The sequence below is a fragment of the Coregonus lavaretus genome (assembly GCF_964263955.1).
Source record: "Coregonus lavaretus genome assembly, chromosome: 28".
In the NCBI taxonomy this organism is placed as follows: domain Eukaryota; kingdom Metazoa; phylum Chordata; class Actinopteri; order Salmoniformes; family Salmonidae; genus Coregonus; species Coregonus lavaretus.
The window spans coordinates 7,155,009-7,170,123 of NC_140015.1; the positions used below are offsets into that span (position 1 = coordinate 7,155,009).

Genomic DNA, 15,115 nt, shown 5'->3' on the forward strand with positions numbered 1-15,115 from the left:
TTATTTATTTATTCATGTGGGTTTTACTATTCAAACCCAGCGTTGAAATATGTCTGGTGTTAACCTTGTGGCTGATATGATTCTCTACAGTCTGATCTTCTTCTTGCTACCACAGCATCCACAAAAGAACCTGGCGAAGGCAGCGGACAAGCGGGAGCCAAAGGAGGGCTTCTTCTGTTTCTCTGCAGCAGCTGAAACTACAGATCAACAAGAGATCAGTACTCTGACAGGCCTGTAATAGCTGTCATCTGTATTTAAATGGTACACAGCTTTACACAATTCCCCACAACGGATTTAACTGATTTCCACACAAAACTAAAAGGTAACCTGTAACATGAGCATTTGTTATTTTAAGGAAAACTTACCAGGCAGGGGTGCCACTGAATTGTTGAATTTATTTCCTTTACGAGGCTTGGAAGATTTCTTCTGGCTTTTGTTCTGAAACTTCGCTGTCTTTGATAGAGTTTTAGGCACCTGTTAACCGCAGAGGCACAACATGACATTGACTTGACATGAATGTTTTGCTATAATGTATTTCTCTAATGAACTCATTGAAATGAAGATACGTCATTTCAATGTATTTTCATGTGTAATAGTCTGTGAGATAAAGTGATAATAGTGTTGCTACCTCAATGGGTGTCCCCTCAGCAGTCTGGCAGCAAGGGATGCAGCGCCACCCTTTGTGACCTGCTGCCCCTGTGCTGCTCTGAGTCACAGCCATGTTCTGACGGTCAGCTGTTAATGCAGCATTGTTAGAAGAGCTGAGGTTTACCATCGTCTCCAGTGAGGCCAGTGAGGAGGCACCTGATGAGGCTTCTGCCTTGAAGGAAGCCTGGCTGGGATTGGACTGCCGGAAGGATGAGGTTCTGTGCTCTGTCTTGGCTGAGTCCACTGATTCAGCTCTGCACTCGTCCAGTTCCCCTGTCATCCAAGGGGAGTAGGGTTTCTTCTCACAGCCAGTGACATTAGATTCAAGAGAATACTTATACGAAGTCTCTGACATCATGTCCGGCATCATGCAATCTGGAGATGCACAACAGTTAAATCACAAAGAAAATTGGGTCTTTATGTCATGTTGATACCATCAATGATCTATTAATTTACTTATCTTAAAGAAATGTGACAGCGCTATGGTTGTGCACCATATAAATACCATGTTGTAAATGTCAGATTTTTTTTCCAATACAGCAAATCTGACTTACTAATCATCTTAGCTTTGTATGGACACTTTATGGACAGACCTATGTTGATTAAACCAAATATGCTTGTACAGATATCTTACCGTTGTTTGAAATACGTTCAACCTCATCATCATCCCAAGCCTCTTGGAGACGTTCTTCAACTCTGGCAGCAGTCTGTTCAACCTCATCATCATCACAACCCTCTTGGAGAAGTTCTCCAACTCTGAAAATGAACATGTCAGATAGAAGACCATTGATGGTTTTTCTAGAGCTGGGCTTGACCACGCCCACTTCACCTGACTCTTGTGTGATTGTGGAGTCATCATCACTCTCCAGGCGTGCACTCCTGGCACGAGAGAGGGTGGGAGAGGCCACCCAGTTCCTCTCTTCCATGCAGCTGTAATCCTCCATGAAGGATTCCACAGGAGGGCTGTGTGGAACACTCAGGAAAGTCTCCAGAAGGTTCTTGACCGCCCCCTCCACAAAGCTGTAGAGGAGCTCAGTACAGAACTTTGTGAACAGGTCAAAGCCTCCACTCAGGTTGGTGACTGTCATGTCTGAGAAACACTTTCTTACTGACATCGTCTTCGCCATTTTGGACTCCAGGATCAGTCGCACCACGTGCAAGATCAGTTGCTCAGAGAAGCGGCGGAGGTTAGGGCTGCGAAGGAACCCTGCTAGGTCCTTGGAGTCCAGGAAGGCACGCATGGGGCACTGATACTGAGAGCCTCCCCTGGATGAGGTGGACCTTCTGTCCTTCATGGGATTCACCAGATCCACGATGGAGGAGAAGATAGAGGTGGCGGTTATGCTGGCCTCATAAGCGATGTCCTCATCACCTTGGAGGGAGATGTGGTTCTTATCCACAGCTATGTCTGAGGAACATCCTGGAGGCTCCATGGTTCTGTCTGGGATCAGCTCTGAGGTTTCCATGGTTACAGCTGGGATCAGCTCTGGGGTCTCCATGGTTCCATGTGGGATCTGCTCTGAGGTCTTCAGGGTGGAGTTGTCTCCCTGCACCACAGAAACCTGAGCATCCAGCATCAGCAGACTCTTCAGGGTCACCTTCACAGAGTTGACCAGGCTTTGGCTGATAGTCTTTTCCAACTCTGACCTGGCGACCTCTTTGGACTGAACAGCACCGATGGTGTCCTTTAGGCCGTGCAGAACAACAGACAAAATATTGCTGGCTGCCAGGCTGGTAGTGGAAGTGAAGCGGCGAGAGCCTGGTGACACAGCTTCACACAGCTCTGTGGATCCAGAGGCTAAGTCCTCACCGCCCTCTGTGATTATCTCCTCCACAGCCATGATAATCCTCTGCTTCACCTCAGGAGTGAGGAGCTCGTCTGGACTCTGACTACCAGAGAGGGAGGCAGCACTCTGCCCTGAAGTCTGTCTGCAGTGTGAGGAACATGACTGTCTTCCCTGGAGGGAGGTGATGCTGTGCTGCTCAGAGAGAGAGGGAGACCTGCCTGTCTCTTCCCCAGCGGTCAGGCAGCACTGGGACTTCTGACACAGCGGTGATGGAGGAGACAGTGTTCTGTCATCAGTGAAGCCTAGAGACTTGTCATCCAATACAGAGAACCTGGTGTTGCTGTACGCGCTGGTCACCGTGTCTGAGCAAATATGGCTGATGTGCTCGTCTGAGAGGAAAAACCCTGGGTTGATTCTCTGCCCAATGTCAACTATCTCCAAGGGACTCTGACTGTCAGATCTTTCTCTATCTGCAGCTACAGCAGGATTCAACACCATGGGGATGTTCTTGAGAATGCCTGAGAGAAGAGCCCTCATCTCAGGGTCGCTAGTGTCTACTGAGGTCATAGTCCAGACCCCTTGTAGAACCACAGCCACCACCCTGCTGGCCATGTGTTCTAACTCAGCATCCGTCCTCACCTCTCCACCTAACAGGGATCCAAGGGGCCGCCCCCCCAGAAGGCGATCAGTAGCATCACCCTGGCCTGTGAGGAAGCTGGACATTTTGGGGATGATTCTCAGTCTCATTGGGGAGGCACCAGAGTGTGGAGGTGTTGATGTTGATATTGATGGGGCCTGTAGCAGCGAGCCCTCTGATGGGGACCTTCTCTGTGGATCCTGCTTAGTGCTAGAGGAGGATCTGCTTCTCAGAGCTTTGCACAGGGAGATGGCAGGGAGGAGAACTTCAGTGGTGACAGTCAACACCCAGTCGATGATGCCATCTGAGGCGTGACTCAGGTCCTCCAAACTAATCTGAATTTTGAAGAAAGGAGAAAATCTAAACATTTCAGTAGAGGTTCATTTTTAACAAATGTATTGTTGAATCAATTCATAATTTGACAACCCTTTAGTCGGCAATGAGACACAGGGTAACCTTTTTCAATGTGACTGAAAGGAGAGTTACTGAAATCTCTGAACTAATATCTTATACTAATAACTAATCCCTTAAAGGGGCAATCAGCCGTAGAAACTATAACAAAACGGAATGCCCCTGTTTCAGTAAAAAGCTGAGGGATGGTTTTGGAGAAATTTAACCACTCTCAAATTCATAAATAGAGGATGCCAAGGACTGACCATCCATGATATCAAGACTATAGTTTTAACCATGTTTTGAGGCTGTTTGTTTACATTTACTTTGTTTACTTACATTAGAGTAAAACAAGTTTATATCTTGGGTTCTGATGGGGTACGACAGTCGAAATAAGCTCATGAGGCATTTATAACTTATCTTCTTCAAGATCAATGGGTAAATATCATTAATTTATACGTCCACAAATAGATGTAGCACCAGCTGATTGCCTCTATAAACTCTACATAATGGTTAGACTCACCACACCATGTAGACATTCATTCACGATCCTCTGTTCTCTAAGATTGTCAACAGGGAAATGATGTAGTTATAACATACAGTAGGGTGACATGATTTCCTGTACTTTGTTCATTTGTAACACATTTCACATTAGGCTTCTTATTGTATTAAATTGAATTAAAATACTATTTTTTTAATCAGGGGACTTCTTTTGTGGAGTGGTTATATACAAGAGAAAACGACACATAAAAATCAACAACTGTTAAGACATACAGTACCAGTCAAAAGTTTGGACACATGTACTCATTCAAGGGTTTTTCTTTATTATTACTATTTTCTACATTGTAGAATAATAGTGAAGACATCAAAACTATGGAATAACACATATGGAATCATGTAGTAACCAAAAGTGTTAAACAAATCAAAATATGTTTGAGATTTGAGATTCTTCATAGTAGCCACCCATTGCTTTGATGACAGCTTTGCACACTTGGCATTCTCTCAACCAGCTTCATGAGGTAGTCACCTGGAATTTATTTCAATTAACAGGTGTGCCTTGTTAAAAGTTAATTAATACGTTTGAGCCAATCAGTTGTGTTGTGACAAGGTAGCCACCCTTTGCCTTGATGACAACTTTGCACACTCTTGGCATTCTCTCAACCAGCTTCACCTGGAATGCTTTTCCAACAGTCTTGAAGGAGTTCCCACATATGCGTAGCATATGACAGTGTCACAAGCAAAGCACCCTCACACCATAACACCTCCTCCTCCATACTTTACGGTGGGAACTACACATGCGGAGATCATCAGTTCACCCACACGCGTCTCACAAAGACACGGCAGTTGGAACCAAATATCTCAAATTTTGACTCCAGACCAAAGGACAAATTTCCACCGGTATAATGTCCATTGCTCGTGTTTCTTGGTCCAAGCAGATCTCTTTTTCTTATTGGTGTCCTTTAGTAGTGGTTTCTTTGCAGCAATTCGACCGTGAAGGCCTGATTCACACAGTCCCTTCTGAACAGTTGATGTTGAGATGTGTCTGTGACTTGAACTCTGTGAAGCATTTATTTGAGCTGCAATTTCTGAGGCTAGTAACTCTAATGAACTTATCCTCTGCACCAGAGGTAACTCTGGGTCTTCCACATTTTGATTTGTTTAACACTTTTTGGGTTACTAGATGATTCCAAATGTGTTATTTCATAGTTTTGATGTCTTCACTATTATTCTACAATGTAAAAATAAAGAACAACCCTTGAATGAGTAGGTGTGTCCATACTTTTGACTGGTAGTGGACATACACTGTAACTGAACTTACTCAGCAGACAGTTTCTGTAGTGCACTGAAGCCCTGTTGGGAGCGCTGTTTGCTGGGTTTCTGAGGACGCTGCTCTCCACTGAGTCTGGATCCTGAGGTCACTGCAGCCTGACTTGTCTCCCTACAGCCAGAGGAACAGGAGGAAGCCTGGAGATGGACAGTATCATCACTCACATTGCATCCCAAATGGCACCCTATTCACTGCTTTTGTACATGCAAGGGTTCAAAAGTAGTCAGGCCCTAGTCAAAAGCAGTGCTCTATATAGTGAATAGGGTGCCATTTTAGAAAACAAATCGTGATTTATGAAAAAACTATTTGCAGGGTATATAAGTTACATTTCTCAGTCCAGTCAAGTAACCCAACACTTACTTTAATGGGCAAAGGGTCAGAAAAACTGCCAGTTCTATTTGAGTAAAGTGATGAGAGAGATCATGTGCTGTCAATTACCTGATAAATAGCCAGATTACAAAAGCATACATCTGCTGTTACAACAATCAAACATTGTGGGCTACTTACAGTTCTATTCTGGTCCTCCAGCCCTAACACGTTAGGGTTTGAATCCATCATACACGCACCTGGAAGCTAAAAACATAATCAACGTCATTCATCATAATCTCATAATTCATAATTATTATTACTCATGAGTTCTCTTGAATTTCTTACTTCAGTTGTTGATCCAAGCACTTAAAAATATACTTAAAATATACGAATCCACAACAACCTACAGATCTGCCGATGTGAGTAAAGTGATTGATAAACCTATTTTAGAATACAGTTCATGTCACTAGAACTATAATTATATTTCTATGGCAATTGCCTTTGTGACGTCACTGTTTAAAACCCAAGTGTTGGTTCCGTGCGTTCGCATTGATGTTGTGAGTAGCTTGCTGTCCATAACACGGACAATGAAATTGTGCCAGTGTGAACCCATTAGGGAAATCAATCACCTACCTTCAAGTCACAAAATGTTCCGTTTCTAAGTTTAGTTTCTCATGATTCACTACTCAAATATTCCCTTATCTCCACTAGATGGAGGCAAAGCTTTGAAGTTAATTTGCCTGTGGCGCGCAGACTAGATTTATATCACATGTTCTGTCTGATATCTGAATAATTACACACGTCCGCATACAAAAACAACAACTGAAAACCTATACGGTAACACTTCCTTTTAAGGGGTCCTTGTTGCAGTGTAATTACATTTGTAACTACACTGTAACAAGTATTGTGGTTAACTGTATCAACTCATAGTTGCAGTGTAATAACAACATGTAGCTGGTAGTAATTATGGTCTGTAATTACAGAAGTGTAACAATGAATGCTTGATACCATGCTTGTTACAAATTCACCAATTTATTGTTTTGTTTCTTCTCAGCTGCATCAGACTCATTAACAAAGGTTGGGATCCCTTGTGGATACACTGGGTGTCTGAGAGATTATAGCCTACACTCTAAAACTTAGGGGTTCAACAAGGGTTCTTCTAAGATCTTCAAAGTTCTTTGAAGAACCTTAGGGTTCTTGGCACTGAAAATTGCACCCAAAAGGTTCTTCCAAGAACTCCATAGGAGGTGGGGTTCATCAAGGAACCTCCTTAGTTGGTGAGGGTTCTTGCAGGAACCTCTGCCCAACTGAAAAATGTGGATTTGAATTTGAAAGGACAGCAGGTGCAGGCACTTAACTGAAAAATGTAAAGATCTCCTCAATTTAAGGTAAGGTTTATCTAAATTGATATTGTTTTCTGATGACACTATCAATTTTTTCATATTTGTGCAAATCTTTCTTAAACAGAAAATGGGCAGAATTCAATGGATATCAATCAACAAAGAGGTAAGAATATGTACTGTAGGCTATAAGAATATGTTGAAGGCTAGGTGTATTGGGTGCAGAAGACTTTCAGGGGGAAGGTGCTCAAACTGACATTGGGAAAAGAGGGAGGGCTATCAGCAGATCATTGATTTTGATGATTGATATAAATCTGCTAGTTAGCTAGCTGGATTTTTTTTTTTTACTGATTGTGATTTGTATATCTTAAATGCTCTTAAAGATAAGTTCATAATATAATATTCACAATCTTCTAACTCAAGATATATGGCTGGCTGGCTAGTGGTTTGTGTGGATATATTAATATATGGTGGTTAGCTAGACTACCTGTGTTGCTGCTGCCAACTGAAGAAGGGATGGAGTTGGGTCGGACCGAGGGTCGTTGATGCAGCTGCTACTCTCTGCCTTTCTCTGCTGCGTGTATCAGTCAACCAGACCCAATATTAATAATGATGTAAATCAAGTGTTATCAAATGTGAATCAAATGTTATGCTGCTGAGGCAGCACTGTTGATATTTAAACTAGTTGGCTTGCTACATACACTCGACCGGTGACCTCATCTCAAGCCATGCATATTTGGATACTGGGCATGTGCAATCTCAGTACAGGGCAGACCAACAGGCATAATCAACGGACGCGATGGGAGGTGGCGAACTTGACGACGTCACAACAACTTGCGGGCAAAGGATTCAGAACAACAACTACAGTGGGAGGTCAAAGGGGCAGGTGCTGGGCACAGGTTGACTCCTATTTGTGCACATGCCTGAGCGCAATAGATGCAATAGTATACACAAGCCCCCTAATATCATCCCATCTCGTCATCAACAAAACAAACATCAACCCTGGCCTGAATGTTGTTTCTAATGTATGTGAATTAAATGAGTAGAAGTTTTTAATGCTGCTATAATTCCTGGTGGTTTTATGATGTAGTTACTGGCATTGGGCAAGAGGTCAACAAGGGGCCAGTTTTTACTTCGCTTACTGTTTCACATGATCTGTTATTAGGATGTTGCATCATCTACACTCATGTCAAATCAGGTCCTGTCACACAAATATCTGATTGTAGACAACTGGGTAAAAATGTAACTGTGGATTTATAGGGTTCTGGATTCACCTTACCACAAACCGTCACTTAGCGTCATTGAGGAGAGGGGTGCGACCTCAATGATCATGTTGTCTCTTCTCTGTATGACGCCAGACATTACTATGACAGATTTACATAGGATGCAAAAAATAATCATCTTGTGCTACTGATGTACCATCCACATTGATTTTACTCCTGTATGCTCTAGATCAGTGGTTCCCAACCAGGGGTACTAGGACCCCTGGGGGTACATGGCCTATCCACAGGGGGTACTAGGACCCCTGGGGGTACATGGCCTATCCACAGGGGGTACTAGGACCCCTGGGGGCACATGGCCTATCCACAGGGGGTACTAGGACCCCTGGGGGTACATGGCCTATCCACAAGGGGTACTAGGACCCCTGGGGGTACATGGCCTATCCACAGGGGGTACTAGGACCCCTGGGGGCCCATGGCCTATCCACAGGGGGTACTAGGACCCCTGGGGGCACATGGCCTATCCACAGGGGGTACTAGAACCCCTGGGGGTACATGGCCTATCCACAGGGGGTACTAGGACCCCTGGGGGCACATGGCCTATCCACAGGGGGTACTAGGACCCCTTGGGGTACATGGCCTATCCACAGGGGGTACTAGGACCCCTGGGGGTACATGGCCTATCCACAGGGGGTACTAGGACCCCTGGGGGCACATGGCCTATCCACAGGGGGTACTATGACCCCTGGGGGCACATGGCCTATCCACAGGGGGTACTAGGACCCCTGGGGGCACATGGCCTATCCACAGGGGGTACTAGGACCCCTGGGGGTACATGGCCTATCCACAGGGGGTACTAGGACCCCTTGGGGCACATGGCCTATCCACAGGGGGTACTAGGACCCCTGGGGGTACATGGCCTATCCACAGGGGGTACTTGAAAAGACTCATGAGTCCATAGGGTTACATGAGGGGGTACCTCAGGTGGTGGTATGGTATCTAAAAAATACCTAGATCAGGGGGTTGCCAACTCTCCTGCTGGAGCTAATGGTTTTGCAGGCTTTTGCTCCTTTGCATTTCTCATTTTATCCCCACTCTACTCTCTCCTCAATCCTCCTCTTTCTCACATCCTTTTGATCTCCCCTCCCTCTCTTCTTCCCCCAGCTGTTCTCCATCGTGATCTTTGGCTGTATCGCCAACGAGGGCTACGTGAACCGGCCTGATGAGATTGAGGAGTTCTGCATCTTCAACAGGAACCAGAATGCCTGTAACTATGCAGTGGGGATGGGCACCCTGGCTTTCCTCAGCTGTGCTGCCTTCCTGGCCCTGGATGTCTACTTCCCCCAGATCAGCAGCGTCAAGGACCGCAAGAAGGCTGTGCTTGCTGACATCGGAGTGTCTGGTAAGCTCTGGGTTGTACTTTCCACTAGGCACCGATCTAGGAACAGCTTCTCCTCCCCAATCCTAACCTTAACCATTACTGGGGGAAATGCAAAACTGACCACAGATCAACTTCACCCCACACAGGAAGGATGTTGTTTTGGATTGTTTGCGCTATCTTTGACTGGGGGATGGGGGAGGTGATTGTGTGTTCGTTACCAGCAAAGACAGGGGTTGTTTTAGTTGAAGTTGGTCATGATAAGAGTTTGGAGTGTGTTTAGAGGCACACGGTTTATCTGGGTGGGTGTGGCCTTTGTCTTGAGCCTTTCTAAACTCTTAGGAAATACTGATCAATACATGGATATTGATAAAGGTCTTGTTTCCTCAATAGCCATTAGGCGTGCTTGGCCCTGTCTGTATACTAATGTAGAATGCCTCCTTCCCTTGATGTAATCACTCCGACATGACTGGATTGGCGTGGAAGCAAGCTCTTCACTGCATTGCTCTCACCAATTATATTATATCAGATTGGTGATTACTTCAAGGAAAGGATTAAAGAAGGATGCATATAAATAGTATTGGAACAGAGCCCTGGATTTTTAATCACAGCTCTAGGACATTGGCAGACTTGAGTACTGTAGGAGCCATTTTGTATGTGCACAGGTGCCCCCCTCTGGTTAGCTGTGGTGTGGCCGATAAACCCTAACATACATTTACATTTACATCATTTAGCAGACGCTCTTATCCAGAGCGACATACTCATTATGACCTTTGAGGCTCGGCTTTGATTACTGTGAGGCTATTGAGGTTTGTAAAAATGGTTGCAAAATATGTTGTGTATCAGTAGTTGATATGTTTTTTTATATTGTTGCATGACCTTTGTGGTGTTGCTCATAATGCACAAACATACTCATGTCAGCGGCTTGTTTCAGTCTGTTATTGGCATGACATTTGCAATGTGGTATTACTGAGTATGATATTACATTTCAAGAGCAGATGTTTTTCTTTAGTTTTACCACCCCATAGTATTAATGGTTTGAATTTGTAATTCTCTCTCTCTCTCCCCCCCCCCCTGTAGCATTCTGGTCATTTGTCTGGTTTGTGGGGTTCTGTTTCCTGGCCAACCAGTGGCAGGTTGCCAAGGAGGAGGACAACCCTCTAAGGGAGGGCGCGGATGCAGCCCGAGCCGCCATTACCTTCGCCTTCTTCTCCATCTTCACCTGGGTACGTACAGTACAACAGCCCTCCATTTCATTAACCTTCCTGTCTGGCGTAATGGCCAAATGTACGTCTACAATATAGAAAATATTATTTATATTAAGCACATTTTTCCATCGGTGCCCCTTCAATTAAATTGGTTACATAACAACTCTGCCTTCTTCATGAGGCTCTAATTCTGCTCCGTCTGAAGCTGGGTCCTAACATTCTACTCCTCTTAACCTACCTCTGTTTAACACACTGCTTTTTCTTCATCTGTAGAAGTGGATGTGCTTGCTGGAGTCTGTTTTTCTGCAAATGTGTAACCTGGATCTAAACTTTCTCTCCTTATTTTATATTCTCTGGGTCTGTTTAGATTCCTATTTTTTCTCTATTTTAATCTTAGTCGATGCTGTGTTTTTGTCTATACAATAATGCCTAATCTCTGTTTTAGCTGGATCTGAACTAAGTTTCTCCCAATTCGCTAATTTCATCTTTGCTTCTGTCTCTGTCTAGAAAAAGCTTAAAAAGTTGTGTTATGATACATAACTTTATGGAAGGATTGTATCTGGTGAATATTGGGGTCATTCTCACCACCCTTTCTATCCCATAACTGTCCACTGACCCAGTCCCTGACCTGTCTGTCTCTCTCTAGGGTGCTCTGACACTGCTGTCCCTGGAGAGGATAAAGAGAGTGTCATTCGAAGAAGAGTACAACAAACTGTTCATTCCACAGCCCACACCACCACTAGCCTAATGATAGATATCTCCTGACCCTTATACTTAACATTATTTCCCTCACACCAACTTCCCATCCAGGCTGTCTGAATGATGTCCTCCTTAGATGGCCAAACACAGTGAAGGAGAACCTTGTATTTGTTTACTATAATTGCCTAGTGTTTACAGCTAGGATGTGCTTGCTGGGGTCAGATTGCCCTTCCAAAGTGCCTTGACATCAAACCATTGCCAAAAATGAGTGTCTTTGTGGGGTTAAAACAGTGGTACTGTTGACATATCAGGTTCTCATTGCCTGGCATAGTAATCCACCATTTTAGCTATGTTTACCTTTGTTGGTTGTCTCAATTCATTTTTATGTAAAGTATTATTTTGTTTAGAACTTTTTATAAAAATCATTTGATTTCATGGTACCATTCAAATTAGATTGTACATTTTCTGTAGAGCCACTTTGCATGGTTGGGGTCAACTCTGTCAATTCAGGAAATTATTAGAAAGTGATTGAAATGTACAGAGTTCATATCAATTTGAACCCAAACGTTGTTAGATTGTATACTAGATATGTAGTAATTGTTAATTGTTCACATTGTATTTCAATGCCAAAACTGCAAATCTGTGAAGGAAAAGCTCCTCTCCCTAATCTAGCCTTATGCTCCTCCATTCACACACACGCCACAGCTTTAGCTAACTACTACAGCTTAATGACATGCATTTAGTGTTACCAGGTCCAGCTGGCTGCAACCACTGTGAATCTATGTCTGTTATTTGTATTATGAGTTAGGATTAAAATAAGATTTGTTGATTATGTTTGGGTATTTCTGCATTGTATATGACACTGGGATGATTTGTGAATGTTTATTATTTATGATACATCGTTATTGTTGTATTAAAAAGAAAAAACAAAGACAGTGCCTGATCAGGTGAAAGGTTACTCACTTCACTCCAAGACCACTGACTGTAATCTTTTTTGACACTCCCCACTTAAAGCCCACTAACGGACTTAATTATCCCGCTCTAATCAAACACATTTTCTCTCTTCCTTCTTCCTCCCTCTCTTTTTCTCTCGATATCCCACCCTTCTAATCATCTAACTACCATTTGTCCTCCTAACCTTACTTCATACCTTTTTAATCAATGGCATGCTCCCTGATATACCCCTTTCCCCCGCTATCATTGGTTGCGTCTCGTGTCATCTCATTCTGCCCATCTGTCATATTCAAATTCCACCCACACAACCCCATGTTTCCACCTTTCCTGTTTATCCCCCCCACCCACATACATATTGTTTTGCTATTGCTCTCATATTGTTGCCCCTCCCCTTTCCAATTGCCTGCCCGCCCCGTGACACCCTCTCTGCTCTGAAGGCGGTGCAGGCCTTCCTGGGCTTTCAGAAGTACAAGCTGGGAGCTGACTCGGCCCTCTTCTCCCAGGAGTATGTTGACCCCACCGCTGACCCCAACACTGTGGCCCCCATGGGCACTGACTACACGGGCTACACTGCCGACATTGACCCCGTGGCCAGCACGGAGCCAGCCTTTGACGGCTCCGCTGGCTACCAGGGCCAGGAGTACTGAGCCAGAGGGCCAAGGGAGGAGGAGAAGGCTCAGGGAGGGGCTTACTCAGCATCAGGGGTGGTGTAAGGGGGCATTTTTGTGGTTTATGGGGACATGGGGTGGCTTAAAGGTAGCTAAGTCCCAGATCTGTTTGTGTTAGGTGTGATAATGAAATACACTGCCTTCAGAAAGTATTCAAACCCTTTGACTTTTTCCAAATTTTGTTGTTACAGCCTGAATTTCAAATTGATTAAATTTAGATTTTGTGTCGCTGGCCTACACACAATAGCCGATAATGTCAAAGTGGAATTATGTTTTTAGAAATGTTTACATACTTATTAAAAATGAAAAGCTGAAATCTCTTGAGTCAATAAGTATTCAACCCTTTTTTTATGGCAAGCCTAAATAAGTTCAGGACAAAACATTTGCTTAATTTGAGCATGGTGAAGTAATTAATTAGACTTTGGATGTTGTATCAATACACCCAGTCACTACAAAGATACAGGCGTCCTTCCTAACTCAAGGAAACCGCTCAGGGATTTCACCACGAGGCCAATGGTGACTTTAAAACAGTTAGAGTTTAATGGCTGTGATAGGGGAAAACTGAGAATGGATCAACAACATTGTAGTTACTCCACAATACTAACCTAAATGACAGATTGAAAAGAAGGAGGCCTGTACAGAATACAAATATTCCTGTTTGCAATAAGCAAAGAAATGAACTTTATGTCCTGAATACAAAGCGTAATGTTTGGGGCAAATCCAACACAAATCATCACTGACCACCACTCTTCATATTTTCAGGCATGGTGGTGGCTGCATCGTCGACTAAATCATGTTATGGGTATGCTTGTCATCGGCAAGGACTAGGGAGTTTTTTAGGATAAAAAGAGATGGAATAGAGCTAAGCACAGGCAAAATATTAGAGGAAAGCTCAGTCTGCTTTCCAACAGACACTGGGAGACAAATTCACCTTTTCAGCAGGACAATAACCTAAAACACAAGGGCAAATATACACTGGAGTTGCTTACCAAGACGGCATTGAATGTTCCTGAATGGCCTAGTTACAATTTTGACTTAAATCAACTTGAAAATATATGGCAAGACTTGAAAAGGCTCTCTAGCAATGATCAACAACCAACTGGACAAAGCTTGAATATTTTTTTTAAATAATAGTGTGCAAATATTGTACAATCCAGGTGTGCAACGCTCTTAGAGACTTACCCAGAAAGACTTATAGATGTAATCGCTGCCAAAGGAGATTCTAACATGTATTAACTCAGGGGTGTTAATACTTATGTAATTTAGATATTTCTGTATTTCATTTTCAATAACTTTGCTAAACCTTTTAAAAACATGCTTTCACTTTATCATTATGAGGTATTGTGTGTAGATGGGTGACAGAAAAAATCTATGTAAATCATTTTGAATTCAGGCTGTAACAACAACATGTGGAATAAATCGAGGGATATGAATACTTTCTGAAGGGACTGTAGGAGTTGGCAAGATGGCACTAACAGATCTGAGACTTGAATAGCTGACAGGGACTTTGGGTGGCTAACGGGGTGGGACAGGACCAAGGGTTGGTCAATCACTGTGTGTGTGAGTGTGAGAGTGCTACAACATGCCGGGGACGCAGGATATGGGGGAGAGCGAGGGGCTTCTCAGAGACCATGGTCGGTGTGTGTGTCGGTGTCCGGAACCAGTTTGCCTTCAGTGTGGGTGTGGGGGGGGGGGGGGGGGGGGGGGGGGGTGCAGTGCAGTGTTGGTTGGCCACCTCCACGGGATCAGACAGAGTTCTAACCAGAAGAGGGGTTATTTTCTGCAGCCTTAATTGACATGTGTGTGTCCCAATTGTCCACCCTTCTCCCAAAGTGTGCACTTGCATACTCCCCATCATGGATACAATGGATTGGTGTAAGCATTGGCTGGAAGGAGTTTCCACCAACCGTTGTTGGGGAGTGTGCAAGTGCACACTTTGGGAGAAAGGTGGAGGATTGGGATGCAGTCTTGGAACTCATACACACCTATACTCCCACATATATCAACACATATTAAAGAAGGAACCTTAGGAAGGCCATTGGTGTGCAA

The 15,115-nt window shown here is 43.9% G+C and overlaps 1 protein-coding gene across 1 annotated transcript; it reads left to right on the top strand.

Moving 5' to 3' along the window:
• Window positions 1-7,688: 7,688 nt before the first annotated feature.
• LOC311103852 (synaptogyrin-1-like) lies at window positions 7,689-13,045 on the top strand (the record flags this gene model as incomplete). The annotated part of the gene is made up of 4 exons (XM_084145489.1): window positions 7,689-7,775; window positions 9,324-9,561; window positions 10,618-10,763; window positions 12,836-13,045. The coding sequence occupies 4 exons, from the start codon at window positions 7,689-7,691 to the stop codon at window positions 13,043-13,045; spliced, it is 681 nt and encodes a 226-aa protein (XP_084001615.1).
• Window positions 13,046-15,115: the final 2,070 nt, after the last annotated feature.